Source organism: Brassica napus, chromosome C8 (genome assembly GCF_020379485.1).
Source record: "Brassica napus cultivar Da-Ae chromosome C8, Da-Ae, whole genome shotgun sequence".
Taxonomy (NCBI): Eukaryota; Viridiplantae; Streptophyta; class Magnoliopsida; order Brassicales; family Brassicaceae; genus Brassica; species Brassica napus.
In genome coordinates, this window is record NC_063451.1 from 48,730,626 (window position 1) to 48,744,060 (window position 13,435).

Below are 13,435 nucleotides of genomic sequence, written 5' to 3' on the forward strand. Positions count from 1 at the left end.
TAGTAATATGGGCTCCCGTTGGGATTATGGCCCGTTTAAAATCAACAACAGACAAAACAATTTTATACATTTTACAGAATTAGCCCCTCGAACTAGCAGCAAATTAGTAGTATACTAATGGAAACGCACCAAGGGGTACTGAAATCATTTTAGAAAAATTAGGAGGCGATCCAAATCCAAATCTGGTTCTCGCTTCACTGAAGAAGAAGAAGAAGGGAGCTCACTTTTTCTCTTTTTCCGATCTTCGTACATGTAATTCACTGAATCTTAGCCCCCCCGCCCCTCCTCTGCTAAGATTGTTTTTGGTTGGATCTCGCACTCTCCCTCCCTCGCTCGCTCGAATCTGGAATGGCTTCTACGGAAGCCGATTCCCGCTTAGCCCGAGTCGTGATCCCTTCTCTCGACAAGATCATTAAGAACGCCTCCTGGCGCAAACACTCCAAGCTCGCTCACGAGTGCAAATCCCTCATCCTTCGCCTCAGATCCCCCGACGATTCTTCCCCTCTCGCTGACGCTGACTCTGATTCTGGATCCTCCCTTCCTGGCCCCCTTCACGACGGTGCTTCCGCTGAGTACTCTCTCGCCGAGTCCGAGCTCATCCTCAGCCCTCTCATCAACGCCTCCTCCACCGGCGTTCTCAAGATCGTCGATCCCGCCCTTGACTGCATCCAGAAGCTCATTGCCCACGGCTATCTTCGCGGCGAGGCCGATCCCACCGGCGCTCCCGAGGCCCTTCTCCTTTCCAAGCTCATTGAGACCGTCTGCAAATGTCACGAGCTGGATGACGAAGCGCTCGAGCTCCTCCTCCTCAAGACGCTCTTAACTGCCGTCACTTCTATTTCCCTCAGGATCCATGGAGATTCTCTGCTTCAGATCGTCAGGACTTGTTACGGTATCTACTTAGGAAGCAGAAACGCCGTTAATCAGGCCACCGCTAAAGCCTCCCTCGTCCAGATGTCTGTCATCGTCTTCCGGAGAATGGAGGCTGATTCTTCCACTGTCCCCATTCAGCCCATCGTCGTCGCCGAGCTCATGGAGCCCACCGGCAGATCCTCTGAGTCTGACCCTTCCACCACTCAGTCCGTTCAAGGTTTCATTACCAAAATCATGCAGGACATTGATGGAGTCTTCAACTCCTCAGCTAACTCCAAGGGCACTTTTGGCGGCCACGATGGGGCCTTCGAGACTTCATTGCCTGGGACTGCCAATCCTACTGATTTGTTGGACTCCACCGATAAGGATATGTTGGATGCCAAGTACTGGGAGATTAGTATGTACAAGTCCGCCCTCGAAGGAAGGAAAGGGGAGCTGGCCGATGGAGAAGTGGAGAAAGACGATGATTCTGAGGTCCAGATTGGGAATAAGCTGAGAAGAGACGCCTTCTTGGTTTTCAGGGCTCTTTGCAAGCTCTCCATGAAGACGCCTCCCAAGGAAGATCCAGAGTTGATGAGGGGAAAGATTGTGGCTCTCGAGCTGTTGAAGATTCTGCTCGAGAATGCTGGTGCTGTCTTTAGAACTAGCGACAGGTTTGTTTTACTTATCTTCTTTCATTATTAAGTACTGTAGTATAGTTATCCGTGTTTCTTCTGAAAATTGGCTTCATTTCGTGATGAAACAGGTTCTTAGGCGCCATCAAGCAGTATCTGTGTCTCTCCTTGCTGAAAAACAGTGCCTCAAATCTTATGATCATTTTCCAGCTTTCCTGCTCGATTTTACTTAGTCTGGTTTCCAGATTTCGTGCTGGGCTGAAGGCAGAGATTGGGGTCTTCTTCCCTATGATTGTTATAAGAGTGTTAGAGAATGTCGCTCAACCTGATTTTCAACAGAAGATGATAGTGCTTCGGTTCCTGGAAAAGCTCTGCGTTGATTCACAGATTTTAGTAGATATCTTCATCAACTACGATTGCGATGTCAATTCATCCAATATATTTGAGAGGTATGCTGTTGTTGCCTTATTCTATGTCACTAGATTAGAAAACCTCATTTGTAGTGACAGTGATGTCTTAGCCCTGTATATGTTTTTTATTTGTGGTATAAAAGCTGAGATCAATAACTATTTGAAGTGACATTCATCTCCGTGTTTGTTTTCTGTACCTTGTTTTTAGGATGGTCAATGGTCTGCTTAAAACTGCTCAAGGGGTGCCTCCTGGCATGGTTACTACCTTGTTGCCACCACAAGAAGCAGCCATGAAACTTGAAGCCCTTAAGTGCTTAGTCGCTGTTTTAAGGTCCATGGGAGACTGGGTGAATAAACAGTTGCGTCTTCCAGATCCTTATTCAGCAAAAATGCTAGAAATTGATGATAGAAATCTTGAAGAAGGGGGCCATCCGGTGGAAAACGGTAAGGGGGACGGGGGCCATGGAGGGTTTGAAAGATCAGAGTCTCAGTCTGAATTGTCCAGTGGAACTTCGGATGCCTTAGCAATAGAGCAACGTCGAGCTTACAAACTTGAACTTCAGGTAGAACTTTACATTAATTTAATTCGGTACTTATTTTCTTTCGTCTCAGTCTCAGCTAAAAACTGATATGATTTTAATGATGGCAGGAAGGTATTTCTATTTTCAACCAGAAACCTAAGAAAGGTATTGAGTTTCTAATCAAGGCAAACAAGGTGGGAGATTCACCAGAGGAAATAGCAGCTTTTTTGAAAGATGCATCGGGGTTGAACAAGACGTTGGTAGGGGATTATCTGGGGGAAAGAGAAGACCTATCCCTTAAAGTGATGCATGCATATGTGGATTCGTTCGACTTCCAAGGCATGGAATTTGATGAGGCCATTCGAGCCTTTCTAAGGGGCTTTAGGCTGCCAGGAGAAGCACAGAAAATTGATCGTATCATGGAGAAGTTTGCGGAGCGTTACTGTAAATGTAACCCAAAGGCTTTCTCTAGCGCTGATACGGCATATGTACTCGCTTACTCTGTCATTTTGCTCAACACAGATGCACATAACCCTATGGTTAAGAGCAAGGTACATATTGAGCTGATTCGCTTAATACCTTACTGAATTCCTTCTTTAGGAAGATCCTAGTATAATCAAGTTTGAAGCTTGTGATACAATTGCTTGACAAGGTAATTCATTTCTAAAGTTTTCAATCACAACGTGCAGATGACGGCTGATGGTTTTATTAGAAATAATCGTGGGATAGATGACGGGAAAGACTTGCCTGAGGAATATCTGCGTGCATTATATGAAAGGATATCTAGAAATGAAATAAAGATGAAGGATGATGGTTTGGGTCCGCAACAGAAGCAGCCGGCAAACTCAAGTCGATTACTTGGCTTGGATACTATCTTAAATATTGTTGTTCCTAGGCGTGGTGACGATCTGTACATGGAGACCAGTGATGATCTTATCAGGCATATGCAAGAGAGGTTTAAAGAAAAAGCTCGCAAATCTGAGTAAGAAGCTTACTTTAACTTGTTTTTTTTTAATTTGCACGCTGTTGTTCAGTAATCTATTTCATGGAAGTTGATTCTTCGTCCATCTTTTCTCTTTTGGGCATCATTAATCTTATCTTTTGATAGTAGCTCATTGGTTGGCCAGGTCAACTCTGCTCTTATTGTTATGTCTGTTTTCAGTTTAGCTATGATATTTATAATTGGAGTTACCCGAAAGTGTATCTCGGGTTTATGATTTTTTTTTTCCACTGTAGGTCAGTTTATTATGCAGCCTCGGATGTAGTTATTCTCAGATTTATGGTTGAGGTGTGTTGGGCTCCTATGTTGGCTGCTTTCAGTGTTCCACTTGACCAGAGTGATGATGCAGTCATTACGACATTATGTCTGGAGGGTTTTCACCATGCTATCCATGTTACTTCTGTAATGTCTTTAAAGACGCACAGAGATGCCTTTGTGACATCACTAGCAAAATTTACTTCTCTCCACTCTCCTGCTGATATCAAGCAGAAAAACATTGAGGCCATAAAGGTTGGTATCCTTTCTCTCAACTTGTTTTCCTTATTTTCTGGGTAAAAGAAGAGTTAGGGAAAATCTCATTCAGTTTTAAGTTTTATTCTATGTTGGATTAGCATTCACATTTTGTGTTAGAAAATCTTGGGAAAAACCGTGCGTTGTTTCTTTTTAAGCTTTTCTGTTTTCTTTGTTGAATTGAGTTGGATACTTTGGATGATAAGAAGCGGATTCTATGGATTAATTGTTTTGGTTTATTCACTGACAGGCAATAGTCAAATTGGCAGAGGAAGAAGGTAACTATCTGCAAGATGCTTGGGAGCATATATTGACTTGTGTTTCTCGGTTTGAACATCTTCATCTCTTGGGGGAAGGAGCGCCTCCTGATGCTACCTTCTTTGCATTTCCTCAAACCGAGTCAGGAAACTCTCCAATGGCTAAGTCAAATTCAGTACCTGCAGTTAAAGAAAGAACACCTGGAAAACTTCAGTATGCTGCTTCTGCTGTGATAAGGGGTTCCTACGATGGTTCTGGTGTTGCTGGCAAGGCCTCTAATACGGTGACATCTGAGCAGATGAACAACCTGATATCCAATCTGAACTTGCTAGAACAGGTTGGTGACATGAGTAGGATATTTACGCGTAGTCAAAGATTGAACAGTGAAGCCATAATTGACTTCGTTAAAGCACTCTGCAAAGTTTCCATGGATGAATTGCGATCTCCATCTGATCCACGAGTCTTCAGCCTTACAAAGATTGTAGAAATAGCGTAAGGATCAATCTTTTGTCAATAATATCTTTTGTGTCTTGCTCAAATTCTCTCTTACTTGTATTATGTTGGTTACAATGGCAGGCACTATAACATGAATCGCATAAGACTTGTCTGGTCGAGCATCTGGCATGTGCTCTCCGATTTCTTTGTGGCTATTGGCTGTTCTGATAATCTCTCCATTGCAATTTTTGCTATGGATTCCTTGCGCCAGCTGTCTATGAAATTCTTAGAGCGGGAAGAGTTGGCTAATTATAACTTCCAAAATGAATTTATGAAACCTTTTGTTGTCGTCATGCGCAAAAGTGGTGCTGTTGAGATCAGGGAATTGATTATACGATGTGTCTCACAGATGGTTTTATCACGTGTTAACAGTGTCAAGTCTGGATGGAAGAGCATGTTCATGGTATTTGATCTATCAAACCCCCTGCTCTTGCTATGATGCCTCTCTCTCTGTTTTTGATGACAGATGTACTTACTGAAATATGTTTGCTCTTGCAGATTTTCACGACAGCAGCGCACGATGCACATAAAAATATTGTGTTCCTGTCTTTTGAAATGGTTGAGAAGATAATCCGAGACTACTTCCCACACATCACAGAGACAGAGACAACCACCTTCACAGACTGTGTGAATTGCCTTGTTGCGTTTACCAATAGTAAATTTGAGAAAGATATCAGTCTCCAAGCCATTTCGTTCCTGCAATATTGCGCGAGAAAACTTGCTGAAGGCTCTGTCGGTTCATCATTGAGGAGGAACCCTCCATCTTCTCCACAGGGAGGAAAGGGCGGGAATCATGATAGTGGGAAATTTCTAGAAAGCGATGAAGATTTATATTCTTGGTTTCCCTTGTTAGCTGGTAAGCCGTTACTTTGCAGCACTCATCTTTGCATTTCACTTCTCTGAAAATCTCAACAGCGGTTTTCCTTGCCGTGCAGGTTTATCTGAACTTAGCTTCGACCCAAGAGCAGAAATAAGGAAGGTTGCGTTGAAAGTCCTGTTTGATACTCTGCGGAACCATGGTGACCATTTCAGTCTGTCCTTATGGGAACGGGTTTTCGAGTCTGTTTTATTTCGGATATTTGATTATGTGCGTCACGACGACGTTGACCCGCCTGGTGAGCATTCAGCTGATAATGGGGAAGTCGACCAAGAGTCTTGGCTCTACGAGACATGCTCGTTAGCTCTGCAGCTAGTTGTAGATCTCTTTGTGAATTTCTACAAGACGGTTAACCCTCTCCTTAAGAAAGTACTGATGCTATTCGTAAGCTTGATAAAACGCCCTCACCAAAGTCTTGCTGGTGCGGGCATTGCGTCGCTCGTACGTCTGATGAGAGACGTGGGTCATCAATTCTCAGACGAACAATGGGACGAGGTTGTGTCATGTATTAAAGAAGCGGCAGATGCTACATCCCCTGACTTCTCATTCGTTACCAGTGAAGATTTGACGCAGGACGTTGTAAGCAATGAGGATGAAACTAGTGAAAATACCAACGACGCACTGAGAAGAAGAAACAGGCAGCTTCATGCTGCCGTAGCAGATGCCAAATCCAAAGCTTCAATTCAGATTTTTGTGATCCAGGTCAGTCGATATCTTTCAGCCTCTTTGGTGATCAAGCATGGATATACACACATATATAATCAACCTTATGAGTATATGTGTTCTTTTATTTGCAGGCGGTAACAGATATATACATTATGTACCGTACATCTCTCGCAGCCAAACACATGTTGATGCTCTATGACGCTATGCACGGCGTCGCATCCAACGCTCACAAAATCAACGCCGACACAGTCTTACGTGCCAAGCTTCAGGAGCTTGGGTCGTCCCCTGAATCCCAAGAAGCTCCTCTCCTTCGCCTGGAGAACGAATCTTTCCAAACATGTATGACCTTCTTAGACAACCTCATAACAGACCAGCCCTTGGGCTACGAGGAGGCGGAGATAGAAAGCCACCTCATAAGGCTGTGCAGAGAGGTGTTGGAGTTTTACGTGGAAATTTCATGTTCGAAGGAGCAGTCGTCTAGATGGGCGGTTCCCTCGGGGTCAGGAAAACGCAAGGAGCTAACGGCGAGGGCTCCGCTAGTGGTGGCTGCGATTCAGACGCTGGGAAACATGGGAGAGTCGCTGTTCAAGAAGAACTTGCCGGAGCTGTTTCCTCTGATAGCGACGTTGATAAGCTGTGAACATGGGTCAGGTGGAGAGGTACAAGTAGCTCTTAGTGATATGCTTCAGAGATCAATGGGACCTCTTCTCCTCCACTCTTGCTCCTGATTATTATCTCTGCGAGGTTTGTATACTCTTCTTTTTTTTTCATTTTCTGTTACCTTCACTCCCTCCCCCTTCGGTTTTCGATTTGCTTCTCTTAATTTTTTTTTCTACTACATTTGCTGCTGCTTTTGTTCTTTCAATGTTTGGTAGCAATGGGCAGAGATTAGCGTTCACGAGTTGTGGTCGGATATGTTGTTTTTCGTCTATGTAAATTGTAATATTAGACAAGCCTATGATTATGACACATTGCATAATAAGTCTTAAAACGAATCTTTCTTTATTTTATATTGAGGTTTGAATAAATCACGCAAACATGGTCTTACAACAATAATAGCGAACATTAAAACTAAATAAGAGAGATGCAATAGGTTAGTACAAAAATTGAATGAATGGAGAATGTTTGTTGGTGATGGATAGTTTTATAAAAAGTACATTATTATTATTACATACATTATTGCGAGAAATCAAAAGTGGATGCCTAAGCGGCGGATCTCAGAGCGGAAGACGGGGCTGGACGAGAGAGTACGATGAGCCAAACTTCGAATGTCTTCTCTTGAGCATTCCTTTGATATTCTCACCAGTTCCCACAACGCTCCTCCGCTTATCATCTCTTTCGCATTCACCTCTGCCCCCACCAAACATCAAATCAAGACAAATGTTGTCAGTGCACATAGGTAGCTGTCCAAGAGGACCAACAAAAGAGAGATAAGGATGGCGCACTAACCATGTTGGGCCAAATGGCATAAAGCGAGCTCTATGTGGCGCCTGATTGGTGCAGCTTCATCGTTAGCATGTTGTACTATCCAGGGAAGAGCTCCGTCTTCTATTAGCAGTGATCTCCCACTCTTCACACCTTCATACACTTTCTTTCTTCACATTAACCTCCCCCCAGTAATAAACATTTTGAAAGAATACTGGTAAGAGCTTTACCTTGCGTGGTTGCTCTGGATTCACACTTTGCAAAGTTGGCAATTCCTCGAGCCACCTGAGCAAGAACATCCGGATGTCCGCATCTAACCATTCCCAACAACGCCTTTATTCCACCATCCGACCATAGTCTTGCTTGAAGTTTGTCTGCCACATCCAACATTATGTTTCAGATTTTTGGACAGTTAGAAAAGAAAAAGGTTGTTGGAGTGTTATTTTTTTACCGTTGCCACAGAGATTGGCAATAGCTCCAGCAACCATTCGTAAGGTCTGCGGATCCTCTGCATCTGCAGCTGTTAACGATAGCAAGCTGATTCCTCCTTGGTCCACAATCAGTTGTTGGCTCACTTCTGTTACCCCCAAAAATAAATTATATTAAAAAAATCATCAGCGTTGTATCCTACACAAACAACTACCACTGATCAGTAATGAGTTTACCGTTCATTGCGAGATTCGCAATTGCACCAGCTGCAACTCTTCGGACAGTCTCATCTTCGTAACTCCTGAGAAGCATCAGCAATGATGCAAGCCCTCCAGCTTCTACGATCTTTTCCTGATTTGCCTCTGCTTATCGAAGTAGGTCAACTGTTGAGGACCTAGAGCAGAAGTAAGAGATACTGAACCCTCAGAAATGATGCAAAACTTACCTTCAGCTGCTAGGTTGGCCACAACTTTCACAGCATGAATTCTGATGTTTGCATCATCTGATTCGAGCAATTGCAAGATCTTTTGTAGACCCACTGTTTCAAAAGAGTATGGAAAGTTATACGAACCGCATAGACATAGTTCATACGTTTTAGATGAAATCCCCATTACCTTGTTCACATAGTGTAGCAAATGGTGCCTTCTGTCCGTTCACAGATTCTCTTGCTTGGGAATGACGTGATGGTAATGAGTCCGTGTCAGAGTATGAATTCCCCGGTGCACCTCTGTCCAAGCATCTTCTCATCTGTAAGAATAATAATCAACGGTCAAGATGACAAATTCATAACATACATTTGTTATCTAGTTACACAAGAAGTAGGCTAACAGGTGATATCAGAAAATGTGCAAGATCAAAGATGGCAAATTGACTAATCCTTTTATCTGATGTATAAAGACAATTCCTACGGAGAGACAGACCCATTCAGATTCGAAAATTTGTACCTGGTCAGCTTCAAAAGTAAGCTGCACAAGCTGACTTCGTAAAATGGTGACCTCCTCTTCAAGTTTCTTTTTCTGAAGAGCCTCATCCTCCAGCAGCTTTTGTAATCTTGATATTCCAGCATCTTCGCCTTCCTAAAACGCCAGAGGGATTGGTTAAATGATTGAGAGAGATACAGAGAGCGAAAGAGAAGTTAAAGACTGGGTACCCCTGATCTTGTCTTCAGTGTTGACTGGCTTTTTAATTTGTTAACTTCTTCTTCAGCTGCCTTCCTTAACTTTATTTCTTCCTCAAGTGATTCTTTTAGCTTAGCGAGTTCACTAGCGGTAACAACCCCATTGACCTGCAATGCAAAGTAACAAGTACTAGTTAAAGATGCGCACCCAAATCACCCGGAAAACATATAATAATAGTCACAGGGCAAGTACCTCTCCATTTCGTTTGCCATTCTCCCGCTGGTTCGAGATCAATTTTTCTTCAAGCTTCTTAACTGACTCCATATATTCCATTTGACACTTTAGTTTTTCCTTCTGTAAACATAATATGAGATTTCAGAAGGTATAGAGAAACAAAACACGGGTTGGCTAAATGGATTTCGCATTAAACAACCTCCAAGGCCTCTGCAAAGTTCTTTTCGACTTCTGATATACGATTTTGTGCTTGTTGATTTATTCTCTCCACATCATCATCAAATGCTTTCAGCTGCCTCTCATTTTCAGCGATAACCTTATCAAGTTGGACCTCAAGCTTCTTGGACAAACTCTTGTAATCAAATTCTTCCTTAATCTTTAACATATTCTCTACCTTCATTGCCTGCCCAAGATTTAAAATAAAATGTGTCAGTAGACTTGCTCATTACGGAAAGGGTAAAGTTAGTGAAAACCTCACCCTTTGACCAAATAATATAGTACTTGTTGTCTCTCCTCTATGACGCGGAGAGGGACCAATTGTCACAATAAGGGATGTTCTTGCTGTGCCTGAAATGCAAGCAACAGATATACGGGAATGATGATACAGAAAAGTCAAAAGTATAGCAGGAAGTCCGAAATAAAGACACTGACGAAATGAATAAGATAACTAACCACCAAAGGAATCTCTCAACAAGCGAGTAAGTTTAGAATCACGAAGTGGAACGTGAGGGCTATTCTCAGCGATTGCATTAATGCATTTCCCTAAAGCACTAAGAGAGAGATTAATGGATTTAGCTTCCTCCAGCATGTGCCCTTCGCTGCCTGCATTGCGTAAGGAGGTGAAACATGAGCAAAATCCCATAAGAAGAGAGCTAATGATTATTAGAAAGGGTTTATACCAGACTTGTGAACACGTTCAGAGCCAGCAAGATCTACAAGAACAAGCTTGCTTCTTCTGACAAGTGGCTTAGACGGTCTGACAAAGTGAGATGAGTTGTCAGTTTCATTAGAGACGGAATCCTCGTGTTCCACCACCGACCTCTTGACATGAACCTGAACTATTATTGATAATGCATCATCGACTCAAGCGGACTTAGGGAGAAGAGGGGGATGGGAATGAGGGTGGGAATATTACCATGAGAATGGCATGACTTCGAGAAGATTCAGTATTCAATTTAGTGTTGGCAGCAACTCTGTGTGTTTCCCCAAGATGAAGGAGGTCGAGGAAATTTTGCTGGTTCCTGATCTCAACATGGGTGGCACCTGGCAGGGACACATCTCCAGTTTTAGGGTCCTCCACAATCGCAATATTGTCGTTGCTAGGGTCAAGGAGATCTTGGATGGTCTCCATGTAAAGCTGGAGATCAGGAGAAAAAGAAGTGAGATAAAAAAAAACAAAAAACAAAAACAAAGAGAGGATGGAAGGAAGCAAATTACCTGGAGATAGGAGACAGAGATGGAATCAGTGTCAAGAGAGGTGCCAGAAATGATATCTTCCATAGATCTGACCATGATACCACGAGCAGCGGTATCTTCGTCACCTAATCTACCAAGTGTAAAGGTCTTGCCAGTACCAGTCTGACCATAAGCCATGACGGTACCATTGTAACCCTCAAGAACACTCTCAACGACAGGCTTGGCAACCACTTGGTAGACGCGCTTCTGGGAAGCAGATTCGGTAAGGACCTCATCAAACTCGTAAGTCTCCGTGTCCCAATTGTTTTTCCTAAGTTTAAGCCTTTTAAGCTCAGGTTGCAACTCCACGCAATCCGCAAAATCAGCATCAGCCACGCACTCATCTGCATTCCGAGGTCGTAATCTTACTGCCACTCGAACTCTCCCTGGCACTGTTTAACAACAAGAGAGCAAATATACACTTTTGAGAGAGCAGATCTAATGGAGAAAACTTAACAACTAATCAATCAAGTAAACGTTTGAATAAACATTGCATCAGAGTAAAAGTAAGCAGTGATAGATAGATAATAGGGGGACACCTCCGTTGTCTCCTCCAGAAGAGCTGCGACGTGGAGCAGGAGCGGAGGAGGGAATCCTTGATTTGAAGGAAGACGATCTCAGATTTGATGAATTAGCTCCAGAGATTGGTCTCATGGATCCTCCTCTCGTCCCACCATTTCTCGATGATGATGACGCCATTTGCCACTTTGCTGCTTATGGTTTACTAATCAGTTCCGTCTTCAAAATGAGGTAAGCAGATGCTCCCCTTCCAGACCACAATCAATGGAGGGTTTTTTCCAATTTTGGGGATTTACTTTTTTTTTTTTAATTTTTAAAAGAAAAAACAGTAGTGATGGTGGTGGAGGAGGAGGATGGCGGGGCCCACACTCGGTTCGTAATTTTGAATGAAGACAGAGACAGTCGTTGAGTTTAATTGGGTCCTACTTGTGTCCAATAAAATGTACTGCCTTTTACCTCTTTTACCCCTCAACCAGACTGGTTCAGTCAGCTTTAATTGCGCCGAATGGGTCGGTGTTCTGTCAACAAGACTAGACTGGATTTCATTTACCACAGAGCCCATTTACATTATTTTGTAGGCCTCAATGATTTTTGATGGCCCACTGTGTAGAAACAACAAGCTTCCATAAAACTTTGAAACTCTCTCTGAGGAGTGAGGACATGGATTTTTAAGTGAGTGATAATTAAAAAAAAAAAGAAATCCAGTACAAGCTTCTTAATAGGTGAAAACGAATAACAGGGTCTGCGGCAGCAGCAGCATTCTGACAAATTAACCAGCAAGTGGATTGGCGTGGATTGTCACACGGTTTAGCCTTATCTCAGCAAGCGGCCTATCTCCCGCACCTGTTTGAGTCTGCACAATCACATCACTCAAAATCATTCCCTTTTTTTTTTTTTTTTTTTATGTTTTTAACACTCTTGTCATAGTAGTAGGAAATAAACACAAGAACTTGAGGGAGGTGATTTATTGAGGGGAAATAAGATTTAGAGAGGGGGGGGGGTTACCTTTTCCATGATGTCAAGTACTTCGAAGCCATGAATGACTTTGCCAAAGATGGTGTATAGTCCATTGAGATGAGGTTGTTTTGCATAGGTAATGAAGAACTGGCTTCCGTTTGTGTTTGGGCCACTGTTTGCCATCGACAGCATCCCTCTTGCATTGTGCTGTCACAACAATAAAGAATGTGGATCAGGAGGCAAATCGATTCAAAACCAAATAGGTCCTAAGCGGCTGACACAGCAGGTATGTGACAAGTTGGCGAAAACACATTGTTGTGAGCTAAGAGAATCCTATAAACTAGGTAAGACATGATCATCCCTTGGCAGAAATAAGTAGAGTACCTTAAGGGAGTCACGAATCTCGTCATTGAATTTCTTTCCCCAGATGCTAGTTCCTCCTTTCCCAGTTCCGGTTGGGTCTCCGCCTTGAATCATGAAGCCTTTGATATTCCTGTGAAAGATTGTCCCATCGTAATACCCACTTGCACATAGCGCCAGAAAGTTCTGCACGCAAAGAACCAAGGACCAAGACAAATTCAGCTGCTACATAGAACATTATTCAAACAACCCTAACTTTTGTGACTGCTAATTATAATATAAAAATTCAGAGATTGAGCATCAGCAGACAATCTTCACCCAGCAGAGATTAAACAATGAATATCACTTTCAATTTTCAAAGACATATAACTTCTAAAAGGAAAAACAAGTAACCTCGGCACTCTTGGGAACCTCGTCACAGAAGATCTCGCACTTTATATCCCCCAGATTCGTGTGCAATGTTACCGACTGCGCGAACCAAACCAAGACGATGAGGAAACTCTACAGTCTTATTTATTATTATTATATATGTGCAAATTACAAAATCAAAGTCTCACCATTGACGCTGTGATGCTTGCTTGGAAACTAGAGGAGCTTTGAGTTGATTTCCTCCCTCTTCCTTCCTTCTTTTTCTTCCAGATTTTTCTGCAACCCGCCGTTGTATTGGGCATTATATGGGCCACCTTTATGAGAGTGTCGGTCCATTAATAAACA

The 13,435-nt window shown here is 42.9% G+C and overlaps 3 protein-coding genes across 4 annotated transcripts; 1 reads left to right on the forward strand and 2 right to left on the reverse strand.

The window, feature by feature from the left end:
* Window positions 1-131: 131 nt before the first annotated feature.
* On the forward strand, window positions 132-7,234 carry LOC106426028 (brefeldin A-inhibited guanine nucleotide-exchange protein 3). The gene is made up of 11 exons (XM_013866740.3): window positions 132-1,526; window positions 1,619-1,936; window positions 2,106-2,460; window positions 2,547-2,969; window positions 3,108-3,400; window positions 3,655-3,928; window positions 4,179-4,678; window positions 4,763-5,084; window positions 5,180-5,537; window positions 5,617-6,260; window positions 6,356-7,234. The coding sequence occupies exons 1-11, from the start codon at window positions 349-351 to the stop codon at window positions 6,950-6,952; spliced, it is 5,262 nt and encodes a 1,753-aa protein (XP_013722194.2). The 5' UTR covers window positions 132-348; the 3' UTR covers window positions 6,953-7,234.
* On the reverse strand, window positions 7,204-11,715 carry LOC106426029 (kinesin-like protein KIN-UB). 2 transcript variants are annotated; one of them, XM_022711080.2, is made up of 17 exons: window positions 11,425-11,715; window positions 10,868-11,277; window positions 10,566-10,787; window positions 10,330-10,483; window positions 10,103-10,252; window positions 9,909-9,997; window positions 9,630-9,833; window positions 9,449-9,550; window positions 9,229-9,363; window positions 9,023-9,154; window positions 8,693-8,825; window positions 8,524-8,616; window positions 8,315-8,440; window positions 8,101-8,226; window positions 7,880-8,023; window positions 7,674-7,811; window positions 7,204-7,574 (listed from the first exon to the last, which is right to left on the reverse strand). In XM_022711080.2, the coding sequence occupies exons 1-17, from the start codon at window positions 11,582-11,584 to the stop codon at window positions 7,414-7,416; spliced, it is 2,679 nt and encodes an 892-aa protein (XP_022566801.1). In that variant the 5' UTR covers window positions 11,585-11,715; the 3' UTR covers window positions 7,204-7,413. The 2 variants fall into 2 exon arrangements, with proteins under 2 accessions (XP_022566801.1, XP_013722196.1); XM_013866742.3 differs by having other exon boundaries at window positions 7,674-7,802; window positions 11,425-11,713.
* Window positions 11,716-12,011: 296 nt separating this feature from the next.
* LOC106425995 (peptidyl-prolyl cis-trans isomerase CYP18-1) lies at window positions 12,012-13,407 on the reverse strand. Its single transcript, XM_013866711.3, has 5 exons — window positions 13,279-13,407; window positions 13,115-13,189; window positions 12,746-12,907; window positions 12,410-12,568; window positions 12,012-12,257 (listed from the first exon to the last, which is right to left on the reverse strand). The coding sequence occupies exons 1-5, from the start codon at window positions 13,390-13,392 to the stop codon at window positions 12,174-12,176; spliced, it is 594 nt and encodes a 197-aa protein (XP_013722165.3). The 5' UTR covers window positions 13,393-13,407; the 3' UTR covers window positions 12,012-12,173.
* Window positions 13,408-13,435: the final 28 nt, after the last annotated feature.

Coding starts and splice junctions, on each gene's coding strand:
- LOC106426028 (XM_013866740.3), top strand. CDS start 349: ATGGCTTCTACGGAAGCCGATTCCCGCTTAGCCCGAGTCGTGATCCCT. Junction 4,679..4,762: donor ACAAAGATTGTAGAAATAGC/GTAAGGATCAAT, acceptor TTACAATGGCAG/GCACTATAACATGAATCGCA. Junction 5,538..5,616: donor TTGGTTTCCCTTGTTAGCTG/GTAAGCCGTTAC, acceptor CTTGCCGTGCAG/GTTTATCTGAACTTAGCTTC.
- LOC106426029 (XM_022711080.2), bottom strand. CDS start 11,584: ATGGCGTCATCATCATCGAGAAATGGTGGGACGAGAGGAGGATCCATG. Junction 10,788..10,867: donor TCTCTGTCTCCTATCTCCAG/GTAATTTGCTTC, acceptor CCTGATCTCCAG/CTTTACATGGAGACCATCCA. Junction 10,484..10,565: donor GAAGTCATGCCATTCTCATG/GTAATATTCCCA, acceptor ATAATAGTTCAG/GTTCATGTCAAGAGGTCGGT.
- LOC106425995 (XM_013866711.3), bottom strand. CDS start 13,392: ATGCCCAATACAACGGCGGGTTGCAGAAAAATCTGGAAGAAAAAGAAG. Junction 12,908..13,114: donor AGGTTCCCAAGAGTGCCGAG/GTTACTTGTTTT, acceptor CTTTGCGTGCAG/AACTTTCTGGCGCTATGTGC. Junction 12,569..12,745: donor AGATTCGTGACTCCCTTAAG/GTACTCTACTTA, acceptor TTGTTGTGACAG/CACAATGCAAGAGGGATGCT.